Genomic DNA, 13,694 nt, shown 5'->3' with positions numbered 1-13,694 from the left:
TGTTGCTTGAATTGTGTCAAATAGTTGCTTTTCGGTTGTTTCATTTTGTCTCCCCTTTTAAATGAAAATTCTATTATAAAATTTGCATTAAAAAGTTCATGTAAATGTAAATTGTGGCATTTTCGTCTTTCTGCCGCTTAAAAAATTGACTTGAAATTTGAAATTCCATTGATTTGTTCCCCGCAAATCGAATTGAAGCTCTGTATCCCGAAAAGTCAGCCAAATTTTGTCAATAGTGTACACGGAAAAAAAAACTTGAATTGAGTATAAAATATATTTCAATCAAGTATATTTTATACTCGAATCAAGTATATTATATACTTGATTCAAATATATTATTCTTGATACGAGTATATAATATACTATGATTCAAGTATATTATTCTTGATTCCAGTATATAATATACTTGATTTGAGTATAAAATATACTTGATTCAAGTATATTTTATACTGAATTTAAGTATATTTTTTTCCGCATAGATAAAGATCCTCCCTATTGTTTAAATAAATTTTTCCTCATACATTGAAACCTTTCGCCTCAAGACCAAACCCATAAAAACATGACGAAAAAACCGACTTGTTATATTTTCATATCATCACCAGGAATACAATGAGATCGTCAACAAAGGAGTGCTGCTGGTATGTCATCACATTTCTGTTGATGGTAGAATGGGTATCCACAGAGGTGCAAGTGCCATCGAATACCGAGGGCAGTGTGATGCAATCACCAGTGAATCATACGAATTCACGGGTATTACGGAGGCGAAGATTCGTGAGATTTCCCATTCCCGGGTACTTCGAGGCACCACCGAGTGGAAGGAGTGTCTACCCGATCGCCCGATTCTCGCCGGTACCGGGGCCATCCTGGAGACAGTCGAAATCTTACTGGCGGCAGCCGGCAGCGCCTGTCATGGCGCACAGGAGTCCCAGGTTGATATTCAGGGATGAGTTTCCCACGTTTCCAGGGTCCGGGGTTGGATCTTCTTTCTTCCAGTCGAATAATCATGTGTCGCCGGAGGTTGACGACGAGTTCAGAGGTTTTTTTTTCTTTAGTTACTGCTTATTTTTGGAATTTGCTGTTTGTGATAGAGTAATCCCTGATAAATTTCATGCAACGGAAATACGATAAAGGCAACGTGCACATGTCAACACGTGAGTTGATGTGGTGAGGGAAATTATTCCTCGTTTTATTATTTAGCCCTAGTCTGGTCCCCAAATGTGACCCTGCGACTTTGTTCACCTCCGCGGAGGTTCGCTGCTGCGTTATTTAGACTTTAGCGTTGCCGAATCCATTCTACACTGCCCGGGCGAGTTTAGCGAGTTTCCGGCAACGTCGCGTCATGGAAAATTTCATTTAACATGCACGAAGAGAAATACTCAGTAAAAATTACGGAACAATTCACGTAATCCGCAATGGGGAATCGTTTTCCGCCGATTTTTATACGAATGGAAGAGAAGAAATCTGAAACGTTCAGTGAATTTTCAGGTTCATCACCGAACAAAGTATGAAATTGTCGTAATTTTTCCCGAAGAAGTAAAATCTTACAGAAACTTTCTGACTTATTATGTCTGCAAAATTAAAAATTCTTGAACGCTCAGCGATTTTTACGAAGCTGGTGAGTTATTTCTACGTTCCGTTCTGTAAAATTTCTCAATCGTTGGGGAAAAATTACGGAACAACTTGTTGTTCCCACAGCGGTGAGTCATCAGACGGGTGGTCAATTTTTACGGAACAAATCGTAGAATTTACGTGGCGATTTGTACAATTTTAGCGCCGACTCACACATTTTATTTGTTTTTTAGCGTTATTTTACATCGCTTCGACCCAGTTAGGGTATACTGCGATGATGATCAAGACTTTAAATGGTTAGATCGCACCATTCTACCCGGCCGGGATTTGAACTCGGAACCTTTCGCATGTGAGGCAATGAACTTACCCACTGCGCCAAGCCACCGGGCACACTTTTTATTGAATTTTGCTTCGCTCGCGAATTACGTTTCGAAACGTAATTCTTACTTTTTTTTCTGGTAATTTTTGTTGAATTTTTCTCTCCATTTGGGAAAAAATAATCCATCTCCCCGAAATAATTTGCTTTCTTTGACAATTTTGGAGAATATGTTATTCTAAAAACTACTACAATTTTTTAGACATTTCAATTGACAAAGTCATTTTTTCAATTGTCCCCATTAGCCAGTCAATTGTAATTAAAGAAAAACGACGCGCGGCGGGGTTTCCCTCACAGGGTTACCAATCTAGGCTTAAAAATCATAGCTTCCAAATAATCCAAATGATTTCCATCATGATTTATTCTATGAAGGTGATGATGATATAGAGAATTAATTAATTATTCATGTGTAAACATCTCAGTTCTCGTTATCGAAACTTTATGGTAGAGAAATCCCTGGAAAATATGATGTAACAAAAAACCAAACGGAAGTTGCGCAGTCGACGACATGGACACATTTGTCGATAGGAGCGTCCCGCGGTGCACGCGTTTGGAGAATTTTAAGCCATTATATTCGTCATAAAAAACCGCACATTTTATTGGAGACAACTTGTGAAAAATAAATTACCCTGACCTAAATTTTCCCAATGTGATTTTTTTTTCACTGCGTCACTCTCAAAATATTATTGTCATCATAATTGTGAGTAATTTTAAGTGACATTACATTTTATCTCGTCATATTTAATCGTTATCTCATCATTGTCCTTTTAGATCACCGGAAACAAATTTACAGTGATTACCCGAAGGTTGATACAGGTAAATACCACACTATCTAACCCGTTTTACGCTTGATAAGATAATTTCCCTGCCGTAATACGTATAACATTCCGGAAAAGTAAAAGCAAGTCGCTTAATCATACCCCACTAACATGATAATCAGTACAGTGACGAAAATAAACATTTGTAAAAAAAATAGCAAAACGAACCTTCTCTAATCCTCCATATCTCCCGACCCAACGATGCAACTTGAAAGAATTTTGAATCATTTTCAAGCCCGAAAAAATATCTCGAAAATGAAGAAAAATCGTCAACTTTTCACTCAGCCGATCCGGAGATATCCGAGATTGAAGACAGCTAGTTTTGCTCAACTTTTCTCAATCGATTCTGACATTTTTATTGATATTTTTGCATTTATCTCAAAAACGATTGGTCCTACGAGAAAAATCTGTACTACCTTTCTTGCAGAGAATTAAATTTCCGACAAAGACTGCTTTATGACAATTTCGCCTAGACCCAATCCTTATCGAGATAATCGTCCGTTTAACAAATGTCAAAATCAACTTGAGGAAATTCCGTTTCTGGACGATATTCACGACACGCAACAGGATGCTTGACTATTTACTTGCGAAACGTTGATCCGTCACGATGACTAAAAGGTTATCTCTCCGGTAATGACCTATTCTGTCACGCATTTCCGCAAAATTACCTCGCGATAGTCTAAAAATAAATTTTCGAAAAGTTTAAATTTCATGACTTGGAGTAATTCAGGTGAATTTGAGACAATGTCTCTATCAAAATTATCATCATCCCTGAATAATGCAGATGAACTAAAATTTTTGGGATGAAAAACAAAAATTGGCAATTATATCTTCCTCTCTCGCAAAAAGAAAATTCTTATTTATCCAGAAATACCGCGGAATGAAAAAAAACCATCGTGGCAGGGTGACGATACATTGTGCGCTGACGGAAGGAGCTGTGAATTTTTTCTTAAATGCTGGATGACATCCGGTCTGTTGGATGGCAGTTGTGGTGGAATTATGTACGCATGTTGCCATCGTAAAGATCCAAAAACTAGCAATGATTTAAATCTCGTTGATCCGCCTAGAGAACAGTTGCATCAGCAGTTTGATTTGGACGGATTTACGGATACAGCGAGTGACGAGCGTAAGTTTACGTACAAACCCCTCATGCATGTAACGAGATTCAGTAATTAAAGGGAGATTTAATGAGTTTGTCGATCAGACAGGATTAATTGATTTGTAGTTTTTTTAATTGTTTTTAGAGTAGCTCTACCCTTACGGTAAATTCAAAGATTATTGAAAGCTGGAAAAAAATTGCAGAGAACTCGATTAGATTCGGAATTCTAATTTTTTTCTCAATTTAATTATCGTTTTGGTTTTTCAAAGAAATGTTTAAAAATCAGGATTTAACCCAGTGTCTTGTGTGAAAATCAACATTTCCATTGTAATCAAAGATTAATATCTGAATTTTTTTCATTAGATGTGAAAAAATCAAGATTTTTTTTGACACCTCATAAAAAATAATTCACCGTTTTACAAACAAGTTTAATTATTTATTTTGTTTGAAAAAACATCAGTATTTTGAGAAATTTAATTTAGATAATACTGATTGGGTATGAATTTTTAAAAAAATTTTCCATGCAATTTAGTTGAAAAATTTAAAAACTTAAAACATTAAAAAGTACAGCGTCCGGCCGAAGGGTAGAGCTACTTTAATTGAGGGTCAAAGGGTTTCGCGGGTCACGTGACGCCTTCAGGTTCCTCCATCTTAACCCATTCGACCCTTAAGACCATTTGACCCTTCAAGACCTCAATGACCCTTTAAGACCATTTAACCCTGACCCCTAAACATTCTTGAGAGTTCTTTGACCCTCAAGATCCTTTGACCTTCAAAGACCTTCAACATCAAGCGTCCTTGAGGATCGTTCGACCCTTCAATCCATTCAACCTCCAACTCCAAATGTTCCGAAACGTCATTTGACCCTCAATTAAAAACGAAATAAGTTTCCCGAATTGTGTTGAGTAATCGTTCTGCCAATTGTGACATTTTGCTGAATATCTCACAATCTAATGGACGTGCGATTAATTCATGCGATTTTGGATAAACATCCTTAACAAAGTTAATAAGGAAGAATGAAAATATTTTCACTCGAACAGTGATTGGAAAAAAATTGCAGATCCTCTGCTCGTCAAGTGCAAGTGATTCTGGGAGATTACGTCGTCAATTCAGACCCCTAAACATTCTTGAGGGTTCTTTGACCCTCAGGATCCTTTGACATCAACTTCAAGAGTCCTTGAGGATCGTTCGACCCTTGAAACCAGTCAACCTCCAACTCCAAATGTCCCGAAACGTCATTTGACCCTCAATTAAAAACGAAATAAGTTTCCCGAATTGTGTTGAATAATCGTTCTGCCAATTGTGACATTTTGCTAAATATCTCACAATCTAATGGACATACGACTTTTATTATCTGAACGTTTTTTGTAGAGCGCAATGAGAGCTACAAAAAAGGTCCTTATGTACAAAGTCGTATGTCCGTTAAATTCGAAGATATCAACCTCTAATGAAACACAATTAACGATGCAAAATTATTCCGTCGTAAACTTTCATTCAGAATTTGACAATTTTGATATTTTCACAAGGAGAAGTCAGTGTTTATATAATCGAAAGTGATTTCACCGTTGAGCCGGAGAAATATAGGAAATTTCTTCAGCTTTCCAAAGTAATCATTTCCCACATCTCCTCCGTTTACAGATTTCTGTGAAATTTTTTTCTGGTTTTTATTAGAAAAATTTTGACACATCTCCTTTCTCTACTCTTTAATTATTGAACTGCATGATTTGAGAGAAGTCTGAGGAATTAATGGATGATGATTTAACATAGTTTAACGAGAATTAATGTTATTCACAAGCACGTGACTGCTATTTGTCATCTCATCCACCTTTCTAATGCGTGAATTACTCCAAGTCTAACGATTTTTAAATTACTTACACTTAATCGAAAATTTATGGATTTTGCACTTATGCATGAGGGATTATAGTTATTGGGGGTGATTGATATACACGATTTTGGGATTTGTTTTGTGTAGAGTGTGGAATTTCATCGACAAAACAGACTGCCCAGAGGAGAATTGTGGGTGGTGATGATGCAGGATTTGGGAGCTTTCCCTGGCAGGTCAGACTTCATTATTAAATTATTTAATTATGTATGTGCAAAGTGAATTATGGGATTTATGAAATAACTTCTTTCAACGTTCTTAGATTAGTTAGAAAAAAAGTTATCGTTCAAAAACCGAAGAAAACGAATTCGCTAGCATCTAATAATTCTTCATTTAGAATTGATTATTTTTCCCAATCGGATTTCGACCAATCAGAGCGCAGTATTTTAGCCTACCCGACAGTTTTATATCGGATATTTCCTCCTAGCTTTTGAATATTTCGCAGTAGCTCATTTTCTCAGCTCATTTCAGATAGAATCTTATATTTGACAGTCTAGGGAAATCGGGTTATTCTATTAACGTAATTTGTTAAAATCTTCCCCAATTCACCTCTTGATGTTTTCCACTGCACTCTCCTTGGCCAAAACCGGATTGGGAAAAATAATTCGACAAATACCCCTCGAGATTCAAAATGAATCGGGTATTTCCCTCAAGCTCCCCTGCAATCAAACCATCGTGCCAAGTGTTGCAGAAAAATCCCTCGCGCAAATGCTCGGGATTTTTTAGCCTGCAAAACTTGACACCCTCAATTGTTTGCAACGAACCTATCGGGAAATACCCGATAATTTTGAAGCTCTTGGGGTATTACAACTGAAAAATTATTCCTTTTATTTAATTAAGGAATTTTCAGAAAAAAAAGTTTATCAATTTTCAATAAAAATATCGTTGAAGTGAATGGAAAAATTGGAAACAAAGGGCTTCATTCGGCGATTCGTCTTGGATTAGTTCATCTAGAACGAATTAATTATCAATTCCATTAAATTGATTCTATAGGCTTACATTCGCATTGGATCGAGCAGATGCGGAGGAACTCTTGTCAATCGCTACCACGTGGTGACAGCAGGACATTGTGTAGCCAAGTGAGTTTATTGAATTGAGAGAAAACACTCGACAGGTTTACCAACTCGAGACGCATTTTAATATTATTTCAATAATTAGAATAACATCCAATAAAAATGATGACACCCATAGGTGATGAGAAAAAAATCAATCAATCTGTTAAATAAAATCAATATTCAAAAAATGTTCAAATGCACACTTAAATAGTTACTTGAAAATTGGAAATTTTCGTGCTCAGCGATTGAATCAGGCTCGAGAACAATAAGACTCTCTTCCGTTTCACCCCCCAGTGATCTACACACGAAACACCTTAAGCATCCGTTTTACCTTATTCCCACTAGATTATGAATAAATGAATTTTGAATTTCATAAATTTAACTCTACTCTAGGGACGCGAAATCCCATATTCCGTCATATATCGCAAACTGTTCAATGGGTCCTAAGGCCCACTGAAGACTTAAATTTCACCGGCGTATCCCCTTAAGGGGAAACGGAACCCCTGTGTCTATATGAATTTTTAGAATTGTGATTTCTGCTACAATTATTACTTCATATCAATGAAATTACTTTGTCGACTGGATCATTGCATTGTTGAGTCCATGAAGTAGTTTCATGAATAAAAAATAGTAATTGCAGGAGAAAATACAATTCTAAAAGATCATACAGACACAGGGGTTCCGTTTCCCCTTAAGAAAGTTAATAAGGAAGGATGAAAATATTTTCACTCGAACAATAACTGGAAAAAAATTGCAGAGCCTCCGCTCGTCAAGTGCAAGTGACTCTGGGGGATTACGTTGTCAATTCAGCCTCGGAGAGCCTTCCCGCTTACACCTTCGGCGTTCGGGAGATCCGGGTGCATCCGTACTTCAAATTCACACCTCAGGCCGACAGGTTTGATGTCGCTGTGCTCAGGCTAGACAGACCCGTGCACTACATGGCGCACATCTCACCGATCTGTCTGCCAGACAAGAATGAAGACTTCCTGGGGCAATACGGGTGGGCCGCCGGGTGGGGAGCCCTCCAGGCCGGTAAGGAAGATTTCTTTGGATACTTTAGAACAAGTGGAAATTCCTGAATTGAAAATATCGTTGGAGGATATTTTTTTGTAAATTACGCCTGAAGAACTTTGTTTCTTGAAATTAATTTTCGATCGCTTTTTATTCATTTTCTTGTTTTTTTATTCAGTTTCATTCAGTTTTATTCATTTTCATTTCCACTGTATGAATTTTTAATAGCAATGGGATTGATTTTTTAATGAAAAAAAAATGAAAATGAATTGATCGTCGATATCTCCGGATTGAACGATGCAATTTGGATGAGCCACATCTCATTTTGAAATTCATTTCTTACTATAATAAAAAAAATACATATGTAACATAGTATAGTACCAATAAAAAAACATAGTATAGCATATATGTATATATAATATAATACATACTATACATATATGTTTTATACTGTAATTTTTTTTTAAATAGAGAAATGTAATACAGTTCTGTACTGTAAAAACAATACAGATATAAGATGGTATATATGTATATAGTATATGCAATACATCCCTAAAAATAAATGAAAAGGAATCCAAAAAGCAAAAGAGAAACAAAGAAAATGAAGAGAATTATGACGATTCCGAATGAATTATTCAACAATTCAGTAGCGAAGTGGTCAAACGGTTTAACTCACTTTAGTCTTTCGTTGAGTTTTCCAGAAATATTTCCGAATTTAAGGGAGATAGCGAAATTTTCATAATAACCTTCTTTGTAGAGCGAATTAAGTGCTACTGAAAAGGTTATGGGAAAAATTTCGCCATCTCTCTTAGATTTCGAGATATTCATTGAAAACTGGCCAATAGGCAAAATCGGCTGTTTAACCGGTTCGCTACTGAATCAAATTCTCATTGCGAAAAATGTCGTTGAAACCATTCATTTTTCCTACATTATTATTGAGATAAAAATCAATGAAATAAGAGAAACAGTAAAGTTTTACTATTCTGGCACCCATGGAAAACAATACGCGCCATGTTCTAGTAGATAATGAGAATGAAAAAAAAATAGGGAAAATTCGCTCTGCCGTTGTCAACTTATCGACGATTGAAGATGACCCGTTTTCTCTCTCAATTAATTTATATAATACTATAATTAATTAATTAATAAATGAAGGGCCGGGTGTACTATCTTCCGAACGTTATCTCCATGTTTTTTTTCATCTTTCGTCATCTGAAATTGTCAATTAAGTCCTGCATCATGCAGAAGTTTTGAAAAATTATGAATGAATAATAAAAAAAAATATAAAAAATTCTTAATTTTTTCAAAGAGCATTTTTAATTTATGTTCAGAATAAGTTGAATAACAAGAAATTGAAAAATGTATGTATCTGATTTACGGTGACAAATGGCGGCCTGTCACCCAATATTATGCCGGGGGAAGACTGATTTCGTAAATCTTTTCCTACACTGCACAGAGACATTCATTACGGAAAAGGCTCTTTGAAAAAAGTTGTAATATGTTAAAGAATTCTTCAATCACACTTTTATCACAAAAATGGCAGATGACTACATACCACTGTTTTCAAAATTTAGATACCTAGCTGTCACTTCCCATGAAGAGTTAGTGTTTCGTTATCCACCATGGAAAATGAGAGCTAATAGATAATTTGGCACAGCGAATCAGATATTTGCAATTTCCACTTTTTTCACCTCATTCTGAATCTCAATTAAAAACGCTCTTTCAAAAAGTTCAGAATTTTTTCTATTTTTTTTATCATTCTATAATTATTTTTGGGAATTTCTAGATGATGTACCACTCAATTGACAATTTTGGATTACGAAAGATTAAAAAATACAGATAGCATTCGAAAGATAGTACACCCGGACCTTAATATAATCTATTTATTTTTCAATTGATTGAAATGGATTTGGGGGGTTTGTGCAGGCTCGAGACTCAGACCTAAGACTCTACAGTCGGTAGATGTACCAGTAATCGATAACAGAGTGTGCGAGAGGTGGCACAGGACGAATGGAATAAATGTTGTTATCTACGATGAGATGATGTGTGCTGGGTATCGAGGGGGTGGCAAGGACTCGTGTCAAGTGAGAATTTTTCTGTCTCCCAGTTTGAATAAAAATGTGATGAAAAAAATTGAATGAAAATAAAAGAAGAATTGTGATTTTCAGGGAGACAGTGGAGGTCCCCTGATGCTCGAGAGAACCGGACGTTGGTACTTGATCGGCATTGTATCGGCGGGATACAGTTGTGCACAGCCGGGACAGCCTGGCATCTACCATCGAGTGGCAAAAACTGTCGACTGGATCACATACGTCATTAACTCGTAGAAAAATCCAAAAAGAGAGACCAGTTTTGGTGGTGAAGTGGTAAAACGGAACAGTCCATTTTTCAAGGCTTGATCAAGGTTCAAATATCTTGTAACTGAGGGCTTTGGGAGAAAAAAGTCATAAAGCTTTTTTGTTCGAAATTACGTCAGCTGCAAAAAATGTCTTTCGACATTTTCTCTTAAACCCAGTCATTGTCGAGATAATTGAGGAATTATTAAGTACCAAAAAGTCTAAGAATGAAAAAAATGAAAACGTGTAGAAACATTTTTTGTTGGAAATTTTATCAGTTAAAAAAATTAAATGATTAAACTATCAATACAAAATGTCGAAATAGGCTCATCACGATTTGCCACTTTCGCTATCGATTTTAATTAGAAACTGAAGCGCTTCTGTCTTCAAGTATTTATTCATGAACTCCTCCATTAAATTCAGATAATCCTCTGAATTGAACCCATGCCCATGTTTCCACATGTCAAAACTCCTGGTACGATTAATTTTATCATAAATATATATATCTTAATACCGACTCCATCGAATGACAAAATCATTAACGAATCAATGCGACGAATTTGTGAATTGGAAAAAAAATCTACTATTTCATCCAAGTGACGAATTTGTAAATTGAAAAAAAAATTCTACTATTTCATTTCCTCAAAGGCATTCTCGACATCTGTCGTAACCACAAGTGGGCAGAGTATTTATAAATTATCGACGAAAATTTCTCCTTTTTGTAAAAACCGAAAATATTCTAAATATTTAATAATTGTGATATGCGTAAGTCCTGTTCATTGTATATAGTAATAATAAAATACTTTGTTATATCGTTGAAACAAACAATGTTGGAGCAATTGTCCTTTCGTGAGAAGAAATTCCCGAAAATTGTGAATCTAATTCAAACCAAGATTCAAGAGTTTGAGAAAATGAATAAAATAAGAATAAATAACCATTTACGGGGTCCCCAGGGAAATTCGAGTCCCGAGATGGTCGAGAGTTGCAGGTGGAAGGGACCGGGGGTAGGTGGAAGCAATGGGGGAGATGCGAGAGGACAGTTTTATACTGGCAAGCGAAAATCGAATCGTAGCCATTGAGTTTACTCTTTCATCGGACCCGGCTGCGACACTCAGGACACTGGACTTTAGATGTTGAAAATGAATTTTCTATTTGATTGGGTTATTTCAGCCATTGGCTCATCTTCGTTATTATTTAAAAATCATCATCGCTCCGAAACGAATTATCCAAGTTTGTGGAAATGTTTTCTTCAGTGAAACGCTTTTCTACTTTTGTACACTGAGAGAAAAACAAACACGTTGTCAAACAAGTCTTGTTTGGGCCAACAAAATCGCTAGTTGAAAATTGCCAAAAAAAAATTGTTTGGTTCGAATTTGAAAGTCTCAAACATGAATAATTGCTCTGCTTTCGACAGCAACGATATATTTGGCTCAAGAGGCGGATAATTCACAGCAGAGGTGCCTTTTCAGGATGAAAATATCTCATATATTAGAGGAAAATTTATCAACAAATATTTTATTCCTAAGTTACAAGATTGCTATCATATCATTATTATTGTTCATTTCTTGTCTGTGATTATTAAATAGTCGAAATGAAAAACTACTATCCCTTGTTTCGCTAAAACAAAGATTTTTCGGGAGCAAAATACGTATGGGGATACCGGATAACGAAAGAGTAGTGCTAGAAATGAAATTTCTTGCGTGTACAGAGAATGACATTTTTTTTAACTACTAAATCTACTTTTGCGACAAAAATGTTTCATTCCGGCGCAATCTCTGCATGTTTGGCACAAAAAAACCTTTTTTGATAATTTTCAAAAAACTATTTTCTTTGCACAAATAAGACTTATTTGAGAACTTTATCGTTTTTCTCTCAGTGTAGTGGACCATCAGAGCTTTCATTTGAGCCCCATTCAACCCCAGGTTCCACGACATTTTACAATAATTTTATTATTTGAACTTTGCGGGTCTCAATGTGAATCTCGATATTGAACAGTTAGAAAACAGTTTAAACATCTGAAAAAAAAATTAGAAAGTTTACTGTTGGAGGAGGATTTATGAAATCATTTTAGAAATTGCAATTTTTGAAAATTGCCAGCATTTTTCACCATAAAAATCGTTTAGGCTCAATCGTAACAAATTTATTCATACTCAGAATTTTACTAGAAATCGATTTCATACCTAAAAAAATAAGATTTCCAAAAGTTCAAACAATTTCAATTATTTATTTATAAACAACGAATGTTTAAAAAAATAATAAATCTGTGCGAAATACAATTTGAATGCTGCTGAATATTTATGATTTTCTTCATATTTTTTTCACGTAATGTAATTGACAGATTTGATCATTGAAAATGGTTGAATATATATACTTAAACGAATGATAACGTCTCGAGAATGTCAAGTCAGAGATATGAGAAAAAAACCACTTCACTCGTCCTAAAAATGCCTTAAGGGGTACGTCGGTGAAATTTAAAAGGGTCATGAGGGTCTTGGGACTCATTGAACAGTTTGTGATATAACGTTGTAGGAAATTTTGCGGAACTGTCACGGAATTTTTGCAGAGTGTGCTGTAATTTTTATCTGAATCTGCTGTGAAAAATTACGATACCGTCACTTAAATTTTCTGAGTCGATTTTGTAATCGGTGAGCGAATTGTGAGTTGCATAATTTTACTGAACGTTTCTCTCCCCGAGTCGAGGATTTAGTTCTGATTGGACGTACACAGGTCTTTCAAGATCTTTCCAGACCTAGATGGACCTGGTAAGTCCTAATCAGTTCTGCGACGTACTTTCCCAGAGACCTTTCGAATCCTCAGTTCTTTTCGGTCCTGAGAAGTCCTCCTCGATGCTACCGAGAACGCGTGATTTTACAAGCGGGTGAAGGGGAAGGCATGTATGCGGAGGGTTGAAATTTGTAGCCAACGAGGAGACAGGGTTGCAGAATATATTTTAGCCACCCTCATCTCCCCGTTTGCAGGCGGTGTTTAAATAAAAAATAGTGAACGTTGATTCTGTATTTATTGACCCCCTGATGCCAATGAAACCCTCGGAGGTGACACAAATGGGGAAAAAACATTTTTTATTTTCACGTGGGTCAAGGGTGAAAGTCGATTTTCGCCAAAATCGAATTTTTTCGCCAAGTAAAAGTTGATTCTGTATTTTCTAACAATTCTGATGCCAATGAAACCCCCGAAGGCGCGACAAAAGTCGAAATAAATTTTTTTTTCCACCCCCAGCCAAAGAGTCAGATTTTCTGTTTTTCCAGAGGGAAGGTCGACTTTCGCCAAAATCGAATTTTTTAGTCGGGCGAGTGTTGATTCCGACTATTTAAGCGACGGGCTTCAGAACTCTCAAAAGTATGTGAGAAAAGTGAGAACTAAAAAAAATTTTTTACCCGGAGCCAAAGGGTCAGATCTTGGATTTTTTCAGGGGGAATGTCGACTTTCGCCAAAATTTAATTTTTTAGCCGAGTGAACGTTGATTGTAACTATTTAAGTGACGAGCTATTCAGAACTCTCAAAAGTATGTGGAAAAAGTGAAAACTGAAAAA

General features: G+C 36.0%; 2 protein-coding genes across 2 annotated transcripts in view; one reads left to right on the top strand and one right to left on the bottom strand.

Moving 5' to 3' along the window:
- LOC107040886 (zinc transporter foi) overlaps window positions 1–13,694 on the bottom strand; it is a 150,858-nt gene that overhangs the window by 98,122 nt on the left and 39,042 nt on the right. The window lies entirely within an intron of this gene.
- LOC107040889 (serine proteinase stubble) lies at window positions 610–10,137 on the top strand. Its single transcript, XM_015261161.1, has 8 exons — window positions 610–1,036; window positions 2,717–2,761; window positions 3,632–3,889; window positions 5,835–5,920; window positions 6,738–6,823; window positions 7,557–7,831; window positions 9,734–9,891; window positions 9,976–10,137. The coding sequence occupies exons 1-8, from the start codon at window positions 610–612 to the stop codon at window positions 10,132–10,134; spliced, it is 1,494 nt and encodes a 497-aa protein (XP_015116647.1). The 3' UTR covers window positions 10,135–10,137.

This window comes from Diachasma alloeum, unplaced genomic scaffold (assembly GCF_001412515.2).
Source record: "Diachasma alloeum isolate Michigan unplaced genomic scaffold, Dall2.0 Dall_scaffold_00349, whole genome shotgun sequence".
NCBI lineage: Eukaryota > Metazoa > Arthropoda > Insecta > Hymenoptera > Braconidae > Diachasma > Diachasma alloeum.
Note: the sequence above shows the minus strand (reverse complement) of the source record. Positions and strands in the feature narration are given on the sequence as shown.